The 17180-nt window shown below is 46.3% G+C and overlaps 1 protein-coding gene across 1 annotated transcript in view; it reads left to right on the top strand.

Moving 5' to 3' along the window:
• The window catches only part of PKHD1 (PKHD1 ciliary IPT domain containing fibrocystin/polyductin), a 918515-nt gene that overhangs the window by 214863 nt on the left and 686472 nt on the right, over positions 1-17180 (top strand). Inside the window, exon 34 of the mRNA XM_069726855.1 lies at positions 595-745. Within this exon, the coding sequence (XP_069582956.1) occupies positions 595-745 (151 nt within the window). The remainder of the gene's footprint in view (positions 1-594; positions 746-17180) is intronic.

The raw sequence follows: 17180 nt of genomic DNA, 5'->3' as shown, positions 1-17180 counted from the left end.
TCTGATTGCAATAAACTGAGGAGAGGGAATAGGAATCCTAAATTGCCTCATTTTTTCACAGTAGGAATTGGGGGCCGGTTTAGCCAGTTATGTAGAAAGAATTCCAATTTCCCCCCCATTGCCCTGGAGGAATCCAGATTATTCTGTTGGAGGCGAGAAGGAAAGCTTAAACACTGAAACAATATACTGTGCCGGGTCTATCGACGATGTGTTTTTTTTTTCCTTTTTTTTTCCTTTTTCTGTTCGACGCTGTATTACGCTTTCGGCTTTGTAACGTTGCAGTTTGTGTTTCTAAGAGACTCCTGGCTCGGAGCACGTGTTCCTAGTATGTGTGTGATCCTGGCTGATTTGTTAAACAGATAGGAATTGGTGTAATATATTTTCGCACATGTGCGGTACAGGCAGCAGATCGGCGAAAAAACAAATAAACGATAAAAGAACGGGAAACAAAATTACCGAAATTTGCAAAGTTTGATAAATGGTGGCCTGCGCTTGCCACAAGCTAATGGCTCGCAATGATTAATAAGAGCAAAAATAATTGCATTTCATTAAGATTGATGACACCCCGTCTACCCTCCCCTCTCCTCGTTTCAGCCCTAAAGTGGAAGAAGATGAAGTTCTCATCTATAATGGCTCCTGTAACATCTCCATAGAAACAGAGGCAGAGATGGAGTGCGAGGCGCGTAATCGGCCAATTACCACCCGGATTACTGCGATACGGAAACGCCGGCTCCACAACACTCAGGTATAATCAAATCTTTTTTTTACAGACTGATTCAAACAGTTTAAAAATTAAATTTCTAACAATGTGTACATTCGAAAAAAAAAAAATAATAATTTAGGCGAAAAGGTGTGATGTATAACGCTAAACATTGGTGAGATGCCGCGGAGTTATTGGCACCGGGAAGTAAAATAAAGAAGCAAATCGTTCAGATGAGGAATAAAGGAGGCGACGTCTGAAGATTTACACAAGATTTACTTCTGATTCTTTTTAATTCGCTTTTTGGAGCTTAGAAAAAAAATGAAGGTAAAAATGCTTTTGCACATGGGCGCGACTCCCACAGCGGCTTTCTGGCATTAGTCTCTATTCTGTGCAGAAAAAAAGTCACAGCAATAACACGATGTGTGAACAATCCCAAGTGTCACAATCTACTATTGTACCCCAGTATAACCACTGTAAGGGGGCACACTAAGGTACCCCAGTATAACTACTGTAAGGGGGCACACTAATGTACCCCAGTATAACCACTGTAAGGGGGCACACTAAGGTACCCCAGTATAACTACTGTAAGGGGGCACACTAAGGTACCCCAGTATAACCACTGTAAGGGGGCACACTATGGTACCCCAGTATAACCACTGTAAGGGGGCACACTAAGGTACCCCAGTATAACCACTGTAAGGGGGCACACTAAGGTACCCCAGTATAACCACTGTAAGGGGCACACTAAGGTACACCAGTATAACTACTGTAAGGGGGCACACTAAGGTACCCCAGTATAACCACTGTAAGAGGGCACACTAATGTACCCCAGTATAACCACTGTAAGGGGGCACACTATGGTACCCCAGTATAACCACTGTAAGGGGGCACACTAAGGTACCCCAGTATAACCACTGTAAGGGGGCACACTAAGGTACCCCAGTATAACCACTGTAAGGGGCACACTAAGGTACACCAGTATAACTACTGTAAGGGGGCACACTAAGGTACCCCAGTATAACCACTGTAAGAGGGCACACTAATGTACCCCAGTATAACCACTGTAAGGGGGCACACTATGGTACCCCAGTATAACCACTGTAAGGGGGCACACTAAGGTACCCCAGTATAACCACTGTAAGGGGGCACACTAAGGTACCCCAGTATAACCACTGTAAGGGGGCACACTATGGTACCCCAGTATAACCACTGTAAGGGGGCACACTAAGGTACCCCAGTATAACCACTGTAAGGGGGCACACTATGGTACCCCAGTATAACCACTGTAAGGGGGCACACTAAGGTACCCCAGTATAACCACTGTAAGGGGCACACTAAGGTACCCCAGAATAACCACTGTAAGGGGGCACACTAAGGTACCCCAGTATAACCACTGTAAGAGGGCACACTAATGTACCCCAGTATAACCACTGTAAGGGGGCACACTATGGTACCCCAGTATAACCACTGTAAGGGGGCACACTAAGGTACCCCAGTATAACCACTGTAAGGGGGCACACTAAGGTACCCCAGTATAACCACTGTAAGGGGGCACACTATGGTACCCCAGTATAACCACTGTAAGGGGGCACACTAAGGTACCCCAGTATAACCACTGTAAGGGGGCACACTAAGGTACCCCAGTATAACCACTGTAAGGGGGCACACTAAGGTACCCCAGTATAACTACTGTAAGGGGGCACACTAAGGTACCCCAGTATAACCACTGTAAGGGGGCACACTAAGGTACCTCAGTATAACCACTGTAAGGGGGCACACTAAGGTACCCCAGTATAACCACTGTAAGGGGGCACACTATGGTACCCCAGGATAACCACTGTAAGGGGGCACACTAAGGTACCCCAGTATAACTACTGTAAGGGGGCACACTAAGGTACCCCAGTATAACCACTGTAAGGGGGCACACTAAGGTACCTCAGTATAACCACTGTAAGGGAGCACACTAATGTACCCCAGTATAACCACTGTAAGGGGGCACACTATGGTACCCCAGTATAACCACTGTAAGGGGGCACACTAAGGTACCCCAGTATAACCACTGTAAGGGGGCACACTAAGGTACCCCCAGTATAACCACTGTAAGAGAGCACACTAAGGTACCCCAGTATAACCACTGTAAGGGGGCACACTAAGGTACCTCAGTATAACCACTGTAAGGGGGCACACTAAGGTACCCCAGTATAACCACTGTAAGGGGGCACACTAAGGTACCCCAGTATAACCACTGTAAGAGGGCACACTAAGGTACCCCAGTATAACCACTGTAAGGGGGCACACTAATGTACCCCAGTATAACCACTGTAAGAGGGCACACTAAGGTACCCCAGTATAACTACTGTAAGGGGCACACTAAGGTACCCCAGTATTACCACTGTAAGGGGGCACACTAAGGTACCTCAGTATAACCACTGTAAGGGGGCACACTAATGTACCCCAGTATAACCACTGTAAGGGGGCACACTATGGTACCCCAGTATAACCACTGTAAGGGGGCACACTAAGGTACCCCAGTATAACCACTGTAAGGGGGCACACTAAGGTACCCCCAGTATAACCACTGTAAGAGAGCACACTAAGGTACCCCAGTATAACCACTGTAAGAGGGCACACTAAGGTACCCCAGTATAACCACTGTAAGGGGGCACACTAAGGTACCCCAGTATAACCACTGTAAGGGGGCACACTAAGGTACCCCAGTATAACCACTGTAAGAGGGCACACTAAGGTACCCCAGTATAACCACTGTAAGGGGGCACACTAAGGTACCCCAGTATAACCACTGTAAGGGGGCACACTAAGGTACCCCAGTATAACCACTGTAAGAGGGCACACTATATTACCCCAGTATAACCACTGTAAGGGGGCACACTATGGTACCCCAGTATAACCACTGTAAGAGAGCACACTAAGGTACCCCAGTATGACCACTGTAAGGGGGCACACTATATTACCCCAGTATAACCACTGTAAGGGGGCACACTATGGTACCCCAGTATAACCACTGTAAGGGGGCACACTATGGTACCCCATTATAACCACTGTAAGAGGGCACACTAAGGTACCCCAGTATAACCACTGTAAGAGGGCACACTAAGGTACCCCAGTATGACCACTGTAAGGGGGCACACTATGGTACCCCAGTATAACCACTGTAAGGGGGCACACTATGGTACCCCAGTATAACCACTGTAAGGGGGCACACTATGGTACCCCAGTATAACCACTGTAAGGGGGCACACTAAGGTACTCCAGTATAACCACTGTAAGAGGGCACACTAAGGTACCCCAGTATGACCACTGTAAGGGGGCACACTATATTACCCCAGTATAACCACTGTAAGGGGGCACACTATGGTACCCCAGTATAACCACTGTAAGGGGGCACACTATGGTACCCCAGTATAACCACTGTAAGGGGGCACACTATGGTACCCCAGTATAACCACTGTAAGAGGGCACACTAAGGTACCCCAGTATGACCACTGTAAGGGGGCACACTATATTACCCCAGTATAACCACTGTAAGGGGGCACACTATGGTACCCCAGTATAACCACTGTAAGGGGGCACACTATGGTACCCCAGTATAACCACTGTAAGGGGGCACACTAAGGTACCCCAGTATGACCACTGTAAGAGGGCACACTAAGGTACCCCAGTATGACCACTGTAAGGGGGCACACTATGGTACCCCAGTATGACCACTGTAAGGGGGCACACTATGGTACCCCAGTATAACCACTGTAAGGGGGCACACTATGGTACCCCAGTATAACCACTGTAAGGGGGCACACTAAGGTACCCCAGTATAACCACTGTAAGAGGGCACACTAAGGTACCCCAGTATAACCACTGTAAGAGGGCACACTAAGGTACCCCAGTATGACCACTGTAAGGGGGCACACTAAGGTACCCCAGTATAACCACTGTAAGAGGGCACACTAAGGTACCCCAGTATAACCACTGTAAGGGGGCACACTAAGGTACCCCAGTATAACCACTGTAAGAGGGCACACTAAGGTACCCCAGTATAACCACTGTAAGAGGGCACACTAAGGTACCCCAGTATAACCACTGTAAGAGGGCACACTAAGGTACCCCAGTATGACCACTGTAAGAGGGCACACTAAGGTACCCCAGTATAACCACTGTAAGAGGGCACACTAAGGTACCCCAGTATAACCACTGTAAGAGGGCACACTAAGGTACCCCAGTATAACCACTGTAAGGGGTACACTAAGGTACCCCAGTATGACCACTGTAAGGGGGCACACTAAGGTACCCCAGTATAACCACTGTAAGAGGGCACACTAAGGTACCCCAGTATGACCACTGTAAGGGGGCACACTATGGTACCCCAGTATGACCACTGTAAGAGGGCACACTAAGGTACCCCAGTATAACCACTGTAAGAGGGCACACTAAGGTACCCCAGTATAACCACTGTAAGAGGGCACACTATGGTACCCCAGTATAACCACTGTAAGAGGGCACACTAATGTACCCCAGTATAACCACTGTAAGGGGGCACACTAAGGTACCCCAGTATAACCACTGTAAGAGGGCACACTAAGGTACCCCAGTATGACCACTGTAAGAGGGCACACTAAGGTACCCCAGTATGACCACTGTAAGGGGGCACACTATGGTACCCCAGTATGACCACTGTAAGAGGGCACACTAAGGTACCCCAGTATGACCACTGTAAGAGGGCACACTAAGGTACCCCAGTATAACCACTGTAAGAGGGCACACTATGGTACCCCAGTATAACCACTGTAAGAGGGCACACTAATGTACCCCAGTATAACCACTGTAAGGGGGCACACTAAGGTACCCCAGTATGACCACTGTAAGGGGGCACACTATGGTACCCCAGTATAACCACTGTAAGAGGGCACACTAAGGTACCCCAGTATGACCACTGTAAGGGGGCACACTATGGTACCCCAGTATGACCACTGTAAGAGGGCACACTAAGGTACCCCAGTATAACCACTGTAAGAGGGCACACTAAGGTACCCCAGTATAACCACTGTAAGAGGGCACACTATGGTACCCCAGTATAACCACTGTAAGAGGGCACACTAATGTACCCCAGTATAACCACTGTAAGGGGGCACACTAAGGTACCCCAGTATAACCACTGTAAGAGGGCACACTAAGGTACCCCAGTATGACCACTGTAAGGGGGCACACTATGGTACCCCAGTATGACCACTGTAAGAGGGCACACTAAGGTACCCCAGTATGACCACTGTAAGAGGGCACACTAATGTACCCCAGTATAACCACTGTAAGGGGGCACACTAAGGTACCCCAGTATAACCACTGTAAGAGGGCACACTAAGGTACCCCAGTATGACCACTGTAAGGGGGCACACTATGGTACCCCAGTATGACCACTGTAAGAGGGCACACTAAGGTACCCCAGTATGACCACTGTAAGAGGGCACACTAAGGTACCCCAGTATAACCACTGTAAGAGGGCACACTAAGGTACCCCAGTATGACCACTGTAAGGGGGCACACTATGGTACCCCAGTATGACCACTGTAAGAGGGCACACTAAGGTACCCCAGTATGACCACTGTAAGAGGGCACACTAATGTACCCCAGTATAACCACTGTAAGGGGGCACACTAAGGTACCCCAGTATAACCACTGTAAGAGGGCACACTAAGGTACCCCAGTATGACCACTGTAAGGGGGCACACTATGGTACCCCAGTATAACCACTGTAAGAGGGCACACTAAGGTACCCCAGTATGACCACTGTAAGAGGGCACACTAAGGTACCCCAGTATAACCACTGTAAGGGGGCACACTATATTACCCCAGTATAACCACTGTAAGAGGGCACACTAAGGTACCCCAGTATGACCACTGTAAGAGGGCACACTAAGGTACCCCAGTATAACCACTGTAAGAGGGCACACTAAGGTACCCCAGTATGACCACTGTAAGAGGGCACACTAAGGTACCCCAGTATAACCACTGTAAGGGGGCACACTATATTACCCCAGTATAACCACTGTAAGAGGGCACACTAAGGTACCCCAGTATGACCACTGTAAGAGGGCACACTAAGGTACCCCAGTATGACCACTGTAAGGGGGCACACTAAGGTACCCCAGTATAACCACTGTAAGGGGGCACACTAAGGTACCCCAGTATGACCACTGTAAGGGGGCACACTAATGTACCCCAGTATAACCACTGTAAGAGGGCACACTAAGGTACCCCAGTATAACCACTGTAAGGGGGCACACTATGGTACCCCAGTATGACCACTGTAAGGGGGCACACTATGGTACCCCAGTATAACCACTGTAAGAGGGCACACTAAGGTACCCCAGTATAACCACTGTAAGAGGGCACACTAAGGTACCCCAGTATGACCACTGTAAGGGGGCACACTATGGTACCCCAGTATGACCACTGTAAGGGGGCACACTAAGGTACCCCAGTATAACCACTGTAAGAGGGCACACTAAGGTACCCCAGTATAACCACTGTAAGAGGGCACACTATGGTACCCCAGTATGACCACTGTAAGGGGGCACACTATGGTACCCCAGTATGACCACTGTAAGGGGGCACACTATGGTACCCCAGTATAACCACTGTAAGGGGGCACACTAAGGTACCCCAGTATAACCACTGTAAGGGGGCACACTAAGGTACCTCAGTATAACCACTGTAAAGGGGCACACTAAGGTACCCCAGTATAACCACTGTAAGGGGGCACACTATGGTACCCCAGTATAACCACTGTAAGGGGGCACACTAAGGTACCCCAGTATAACCACTGTAAGGGGGCACACTAAGGTACCCCCAGTATAACCACTGTAAGGGGGCACACTAATGTACCCCAGTATAACCACTGTAAGGGGGCACACTATGGTACCCCAGTATAACCACTGTAAGGGGGCACACTAAGGTACCCCAGTATAACCACTGTAAGGGGGCATACTAAGGTACCCCAGTATAACCACTGTAAGAGGGCACACTAAGGTACCCCAGTATAACCACTGTAAGGGGGCACACTAAGGTACCCCAGTATAACCACTGTAAGGGGGCACACTAAGGTACCCCAGTATAACCACTGTAAGGGGGCATACTAAGGTACCCCAGTATAACTACTGTAAGGGGGCACACTAAGGTACCCCAGTATAACCACTGTAAGGGGGCACACTAAGGTACCCCAGTATAACTACTGTAAGGGGGCACACTAATGTACCCCAGTATAACCACTGTAAGAGGGCACACTATGGTACCCCAGTATAAATACTGTAAGGGGGCACACTATGGTACCCCAGTGTAACCACTGTAAGGGGGCACACTATGGTACCCCAGTATAACCACTGTAAGAGGGCACACTAATGTACCCCAGTATAACCACTGTAAGGGGGCACACTATGGTACCCCAGTATAACCACTGTAAGGGGGCACACTAAGGTACCCCAGTATAACCACTGTAACGGGGCACACTAAGGTACCCCAGTATAAATACTGTAAGGGGGCACACTATGGTACCCCAGTATAACCACTGTAAGGGGCACACTAATGTACCCCAGTATAACCACTGTAAGGGGGCACACTAAGGTACCCCAGTATAAATACTGTAAGGGGGCACACTATGGTACCCCAGTATAACCACTGTAAGGGGGCACACTATCGTACCCCAGTATAACCACTGTAAGGGGCACACTAATGTACCCCAGTATAACCACTGTAAGGGGGCACACTAAGGTACCCCAGTATAACCACTGTAAGGGGGCACACTATGGTACCCCAGTATAAATACTGTAAGGGGGCACACTATGGTACCCCAGTATAACCACTGTAAGGGGGCACACTATGGTACCCCAGTATAAATACTGTAAGGGGGCACACTATGGTACCCCAGTATAACCACTGTAAGGGGGCACACTATGGTACCCCAGTATAACCACTGTAAGGGGGCACACTAAGGTACCCCAGTATAACCACTGTAAGGGGGCACACTAAGGTACCCCAGTATAACCACTGTAAGGGGGCACACTAAGGTACCCCAGTATAACCACTGTAAGGGGGCACACTATGGTACCCCAGTATAACTACTGTAAGGGGGCACACTATGGTACCCCAGTATAACCACTGTAAGGGGGCACACTAATGTACCCCAGTATAACCACTGTAAGGGGGCACACTAAGGTACCCCCAGTATAACCACTGTAAGGGGGCACACTAAGGTACCCCAGTATAACCACTGTAAGGGGGCACACTAAGGTACCCCAGTATAACCACTGTAAGGGGGCACACTAAGGTACCCCAGTATAACCACTGTAAGGGGCACACTAAGGTACCCCAGTATAACCACTGTAAGGGGCACACTAAGGTACCCCAGTATAACCACTGTAAGGGGGCACACTAAGGTACCCCAGTATAACCACTGTAAGGGGCACATTAAGGTACCCCAGTATAACTACTGTAAGGGGGCACACTATGGTACCCCAGTATAACCACTGTAAGGGGGCACACTAAGGTACCCCAGTATAACCACTGTAAGGGGCACATTAAGGTACCCCAGTATAACTACTGTAAGGGGGCACACTATGGTACCCCAGTATAACCACTGTAAGGGGGCACACTAAGGTACCCCAGTATAACCACTGTAAGGGGCACATTAAGGTACCCCAGTATAACTACTGTAAGGGGGCACACTATGGTACCCCAGTATAACCACTGTAAGGGGGCACACTAAGGTACCCCAGTATAACCACTGTAAGGGGCACATTAAGGTACCCCAGTATAACTACTGTAAGGGGGCACACTAAGGTACCCCAGTATAACCACTGTAAGGGGGCACACTAAGGTACCCCAGTATAACCACTGTAAGGGGAACACTAAGGTACCCCAGTATAACCACTGTAAGGGGGCACACTAAGGTACCCCAGTGTAATCACTGTAAGGGGCACACTAACGTACCCCAGTATAACCACTGTGAGGGGGCACACTAAGGTACCCCAGTATGACCACTGTAAAGGGGCACACTAAGGTACCCCAGTATAACCACTGTAAGGGGGCACACTAAGGTACCCCAGTATAACCACTGTAAGGGGTACACTAAGGTACCCCAGTATAACCACTGTAAGGGGTACACTAAGGTACCCCAGTATAACCACTGTAAGGGGGCACACTATGGTACCCCAGTATAACCACTGTAAGGGGGCACACTAAGGTACCCCAGTATAACCACTGTAAGGGGTACACTAAGGTACCCCAGTATAACCACTGTAAGGGGTACACTAAGGTACCCCAGTATAACCACTATGAGGGGGCACACAAAGGTACCCCAGTATAACCACTGTAAAGGGGCACACTAAGGTACCCCAGTATAACCACTGTAAGGGGTACACTAAGGTACCCCAGTATAACCACTGTAAGGGGCACACTAAGGTACCCCAGTATAACCACTGTAAGGGGGCACACTATGGTACCCCAGTATAACCACTGTAAGGGGTACACTAAGGTACCCCAGTATAACCACTGTAAGGGGTACACTAAGGTACCCCAGTATAACCACTGTGAGGGGGCACACTAAGGTACCCCAGTATAACCACTGTAAAGGGGCACACTAAGGTACCCCAGTATAACCACTGTAAGGGGTACACTAAGGTAATCCAGGATAACCACTGTAAGGGGGCACACTAAGGTACCCCAGTATAACCACTGTAAGGGGTACACTAAGGTACCCCAGTATAACCACTGTAAGGGGTACACTAAGGTACCCCAGTATAACCACTGTAAGGGGGCACACTATGGTACCCCAGTATAACCACTCTAAGGGGGCACACTAAGGTACCCCAGTATAACCACTGTAAGGGGTACACTAAGGTACCCCAGTATAACCACTGTAAGGGGTACACTAAGGTACCCCAGTATAACCACTATGAGGGGGCACACAAAGGTACCCCAGTATAACCACTGTAAAGGGGCACACTAAGGTACCCCAGTATAACCACTGTAAGGGGTACACTAAGGTACCCCAGTATAACCACTGTAAGGGGCACACTAAGGTACCCCAGTATAACCACTGTAAGAGGGCACACTATGGTACCCCAGTATAACCACTGTAAGGGGTACACTAAGGTACCCCAGTATAACCACTGTAAGGGGTACACTAAGGTACCCCAGTATAACCACTGTAAGGGGTACACTAAGGTACCCCAGTATAACCACTGTGAGGGGGCACACTAAGGTACCCCAGTATAACCACTGTAAAGGGGCACACTAAGGTACCCCAGTATAACCACTGTAAGGGGTACACTAAGGTACCCCAGTATAACCACTGTAAGGGGTACACTAAGGTACCCCAGTATAACCACTGTAAGGGGGCACACTAAGGTACCCCAGTATAACCACTGTAAGGGGGCACACTAAGGTACCCCAGGATAACCACTGTAACGGGGCACACTATGGTACCCCACTATAACCACTGTAAGGGGGCACACTAAGGTACCCCAGTATAACCACTGTAAGGGGGCACACTATGGTACCCCAGTATAACCACTGTAAGGGGGCACACTAAGGTACTCCAGGATAACCACTGTAACGGGGCACACTATCAGTCAATCACACCTATCCTCAAAAAGCCCTCTCTTGACCCATCCTCTGTATCTAGCTATCGCCCTATATCACTTCACCCTTATGCCTCAAAACTACTGGAACAACACGTCCATCTTGAACTGTCCTCCCAGCTCTCCTCCTGCTCCCTCTTCGACCGCTTACAATCTGGCTTCCGGTCACACACTCCACTGAAACTGCCCTAACTAAGGTCACCAATTACCTATTTACCGCCAAGAGCAAGCGACACTACTCTGTCCTCCTCGACCTGTCCTCTGCCTTTGACACAGTGGACCATTCCCTATTATTACAAACCCTCTCATCCCTTGGCATCGCAGACTTGGCCCTATCCTGGATCTCATCATACCTAACAGACCGGACATTCAGCGTCTCCCACTCACACACCACCTCCTCACCTCGCCCCCTATCTGTCGGAGTCCCACAAGGTTCAGTCCTAGGACCCCTGCTCTACTCCATTTACACCTTTGGCCTGGGACAGCTCATAGAATCTCATGGCTTTCATTATCACCTCTATGCTGATGACACACAGATCTACATCTCTGGACCAGATATCACCTCCCTACTAACCAGAATCCCTCAATGTCTGTCCACTATTTCATCCTTCTTTGCTAGATTTCTGAAACTTAACATGGACAAAACAGAATTCATCGTCTTTCCCCCATCTCACGTGACCCCCCCAACGAACCTATCCATTACAGTAAATGGCTGCCCACTCTCCCCAGTCCCACAAGCTCGCTGCCTCGGGTAATCCTTGACGCTGATCTCTCCTTCAAACCGCATATCCAAGCCCTTTCCACTTCCTGCCACCTTCAACTCAAAAATATTTCCCGGATCCGTACATTCCTAAACCAAGAATCTGCAAAAACCCTAGTCCATGCCCTCATCATCTCCCGCCTTGACTACTGTAACCTTCTGCTCTGTGGCCTCCCCTCTAACACTCTCGTACCCCTCCAATCTATTCTAAACTCTCCTGCCCGACTAATCCACCTGTCCCCCCCTATTCCCCGGCCTCTCCCCTCTGTCAATCCCTTCACTGGCTCCCCATTGCCCAGAGACTCCAGTACAAAACCCTAACCATGACATACAAAGCCACCCACAACCTGTCTCCTCCATACATCTGTGACCTCGTCTCCCGGTACTTACCTACACGCAACCTCCAATCCTCACAAGATCTCCTTCTCTACTCCCCTCTTATCTCCTCTTCCCACAATCGTATACAAGATTTCTCTCGCGGATCACCCCTACTCTGGAACCCTCTACCCCAACATATCAGACTCTCACCTACCATCGAAACCTTCAAAAAGAACCTGAAGACCCACCTCTTCCGACAAGCCTACAACCTGCAGTAACCACCCATCGACCAAACCGCTGCATGACCAGCTCTACCCTCACCTACTGTATTCTCACCCATCCCTTGTAGATTGTGAGCCCTCGCGGGCAGGGTCCTGTCTCCTCCTGTACCAGTTATGACTTGTATTGTTCAAGATTATTGTACTTGTTTCTATTATGTATACCCCTCCTCACATGTAAAGCGCCATGGAATAAATGGTGCTATAACAATAAATAATAATAATAATAATAATAATAAAAAACAAAAACTAATAACACTAGCGTACCCCACTATAACCACTGTAAGGGGGTGCACTATAATATCCCGGTATAACCACTATAAAGGGGGATATTATGGTACCTTATTATAACCACTATAAAGAGGGACCCTATGATAGATAGATAGATAGATAGATAGATAGATAGATAGATAGATAGATAGATAGATAGATAGATAGATAGATAGATAATATATAATAGATAGATAATAGATAGATAGATGATAGATAGATAATATATAATAGATAGATAATAGATTGATAGATAATAGATAGATAATATATAATAGATAGTTTAATAGATAGATAAAAGATAGATAATAGATAATAGATAGATGATAGATAGATAGATAGATAGATAGATAGATAGATAGATAGATAGATAGATAGATAGATAGATAGATCGATAGAAAATAGATAGATAATAGATAGATAGAAAATAGATAGAAAATAGATAGATAATAGATAGATAATAGATAGGTAATAGTTAGATGAATAGATAATAGATATATAATAGATAGATAGATAATAGATAATAGATAGATAATAGATAGATAATAGATAGATAATAGATAGATAATAGATAGATAGATAGATAATAGATAATAGATAATAGATAGATAATAGATAGATATATAGATAATAGATAGATAATAGATAATAGATAGATAATAGATATCTCTCTCTATCTATCAGATGTATCTATCCCAGAGAGTGCTGTTGCTCTTGGATCAGCGGATTGTGTTGCCCCCTTTACGCCGGGTCTTTCCCAGCTTTCTGGGCCCTGTAGTCTCCATTTGTTGGCCACTCTCTTCTTCGTGGGTTCCCCCACTTCTTGGTGTACTCTATCACCCCCTTAGCGCTGACACGCTCCTCTCGCCACCACTAATGATTCCGTATCCTCTGTGGCCGAGGACGTCGTCATTTGTCTCGCGGGTCCTCACAGTGATAATTGTAGGTCACCATTAATCACCGCGGGAGCATTAATCGAGTTTCAGGAAAACTTAAATGATAGAGGAGGGGCGTCCAGACGGGGCCGCAGTCCTTACGGCCGGTCCTTGTAGACTATTATGCTAATTACTGTGTCAATATTTACAGCCAATAATCAATGCCGCTGTTGCGATGCCGTCGTCGCGCCATGACGTTAGATTGTCAGCTCTTACGCTCCGTCCGTCCTCTGCACTCGCCACTAGTCTGGGGTGAGATTGTTGGTCGTATAAAGAGGTCGATATCTAGGAATCCACAAGACTCCGAGGAATGTAACTGTATAGAGTTCTCTTCTGAGCGAACTGAGATTGATGGGGTCTTCACCGGACCACCAGGGATCATAATTATTGCTCTTTTCTAAGAACTAAAAATGACTTGAACATCAGGGAATATCATAACTATCCTACCCACTGGACAGCAGGACATATAACCTGGCAATATACAACTCTTAGGACTTCTCTACTAGACACCATGTAGAGTAATTTTTACAATAGAGGCCACTGGGAATCAGTTATAATCTACGAGCACACTCTAGACTTCAGGGAGTGTAATAACCTCAGTCCCAATAAACTTCATGTATCAGGAATTAATTTTTATCTCAGGAGCAAAAAAAAAAAAAATCCCTGGCGGTCTAGTGGCGTCACGATTACCACCGGTGTGAGCCTGTTGGTGGTGCTAAGTAGTTCGCATCTAGGAATCCGTAAAACGCTGAGGAATGTAACGTTTTCAAGTTCTCTTCTGAGCTAACTGAGATTGAAGGGTTCTTCACTGGACCACCAGGGATTAAAAGTATTTTTTTACAAGCTATAAATTACTTCCCAACCCTGGGTGAGGTTAAAATATCAGGGAATATCATTATTATACTACCCACTGGACAGCAGGAAATATCACCTGGGAATGTAGCATTCATAAGACATCTCCTCTACTAGACACCCAGTAGGGTAATTTTTACAATTGAGGTCACCGGGAATCAGTTATAATCTACAACCAATGATCTAGACTTCAGGGAGTAGATTAACCTCCAAAATCAGTATCCGATAAACTCCATGGATTGGGAATTAATTTTAGCTCATGAGTAAAAAAAAAACAGATTTTAATCCCTGGTGGTCTAGTGGAATTATCTTTCACGTCCTTCATGTCACCGGTGTGAACCAGTTGGTGGTGCAAAGTAGGAGACATCTAGGATTAAGACTCCGAAGAATTTAACTTTTTTTCAAGCAAAAAAAATTGTAATTGTAATCCCTGGTGGTCCAGTGATGAACACTTTCATCACTGGACCACCAGGGATTACAATTAAAAATTTTTTCTTAAAAGCTAAAAATTAATTATCAATCGTGGATGAGACTTCAGGGAATATAATTACGATCCCATCCACTGGACAGCAGGAAATATAATGTGGGAATGTAGAACTCATAAGACATCTCCTCTACTAGATTTCACGTAGGGTAATTTTTACAACCAAATTCACCGGGTACCAGGCGCAACCTACATCCAGGGAGTGTAATAACCTCATAGTCAATAGCCAATGAACTATATTGATTGGGAAGTCATTTTAGCTCATGAGGAACAAAATAAATTTTAATCCCTGGTGGTCTAGTGGTGTTACTTTCCATCTAAATAAGCTCAGAAGCTGCAGGAAATGAGGTCACAAGTGCTACAGTGTGATCCTATTGGTGGTACAATGTAGTTGATGTCTAGGAATCACTCACTTTTTTGAGTTCTCTTCTGAGCTAACTAGGGTTGGAGAGTTCTTCACTGCACCACCAGGGATCATACTCATTATTTTTTTATTACAAGTTAAAAAAAATGACTTTCCAACCCTGTGTGAGACTTGAACATCATGGGATATCATTACTATGCTACCCACTGGACAGCAGGACATATAACCTGGGAATGTGGCATTCATAGGACTTTTCTACTAGGCATCAGGTAGGGTAATTTTTACAAATGAGAGCACTGGGAACCGAGTGTAACCTCCGACCTCACTGTAAACTTCACAGAGCGTAATATCCTGAAAGTCAGTATCCAATAAACTCCATTGATTGGGAAGTTATTTTTTAGCTCATGAGGAACAAATCAAATTCTAATCCCTGGTGGTCTAGAGGCATTATCTTCCTTTCAAAGTAGCACAGAAGCTCTGTAGGAAATGAGTTCCTTAGTGCCACCGGTGTGAGACTTTGGTGGTACAAAATAGTCGACATTTAAGAATCTGTAAGACTCCGAGTAATGAAACTTTTTCAAATCCTCTTCTGAGTTAACTGTGACTGAATGGTTCTTCACTGGACCACCAGGGATCGTAATTATTCTTTTTTTTATTACAAGTTAAAAGTGACTTCCCAACCATGGGTGAGGCTTAAACATCAGGGAATATCACTATGATCCTACCCACTGGAGGGCAGGAAATATAATCTGGGAATGTAGCATTCATGAGACTTCTCTACTAGACATCAGGTAGGGTAATTCTTACAACCAAATTCACTAGGTACAAAGTATAATTTACAAATGCACTCTAGACTCCTGGGAGTGTAATAACCTCAAAATCAGTATCAAATAAACTCCATGGATTGGGAATTAATTTTAGCTCATGAGGGAAAAAAAACACATTTTAATCCCTGGTGGTCTAGTGGCAATTACCCTCCATTCAAATTAGCTCAGAAGCTCTGTAAGAAATTAGGCCACCGGTGTGAATGAGTTAAAAATAAACTCCATGGATTGGGAATTAATTTTAGCTCATGAGGAAAAAAAAAATACATTTTAATCCCTGGTGGTCTAGTGGCATTACCTTCCATTCAAATTAGCTCAGAAGCTCTGTAAGAAATTAGGCCACCAGTGTGAACGAGTTGGTGGTACAAAGTGGTCTACATCTATGAATCCGTAATACTCCATTTAATGTAACTTTTCAAGTTCTCTTCTGAGCTTACTAGGACTGAAGAGTTCTCCACTGGACCACCAGGGATTAGAATTATTATTTTTTATTACAAGTTAAAAGTGACTTCCCAACCACGGGTGAGGCTTCAACATCACGGAATATTACTACTCTCCTACCCCCTGAACAGTCGGAAATATGACCTATATGTAGCACTCATTAGACGTCAGGTAGGGTCATTTTTTAGAACCAAATTCACTAGGTACCAGGTATAATTTACAAGAGCACTCTAGACTCCAGGGAGCGTAATAACCTCAAAGTCAGTATCCAGTTAGCTACAGTATATAGCATATCACTCATTGGT

The sequence above is a fragment of the Ranitomeya imitator genome, chromosome 5 (assembly GCF_032444005.1).
Source record: "Ranitomeya imitator isolate aRanImi1 chromosome 5, aRanImi1.pri, whole genome shotgun sequence".
Taxonomy (NCBI): Eukaryota; Metazoa; Chordata; class Amphibia; order Anura; family Dendrobatidae; genus Ranitomeya; species Ranitomeya imitator.
The sequence above is the reverse complement of the archived record's forward strand: the minus strand, read 5'-3'. Positions and strand labels throughout refer to the sequence as shown.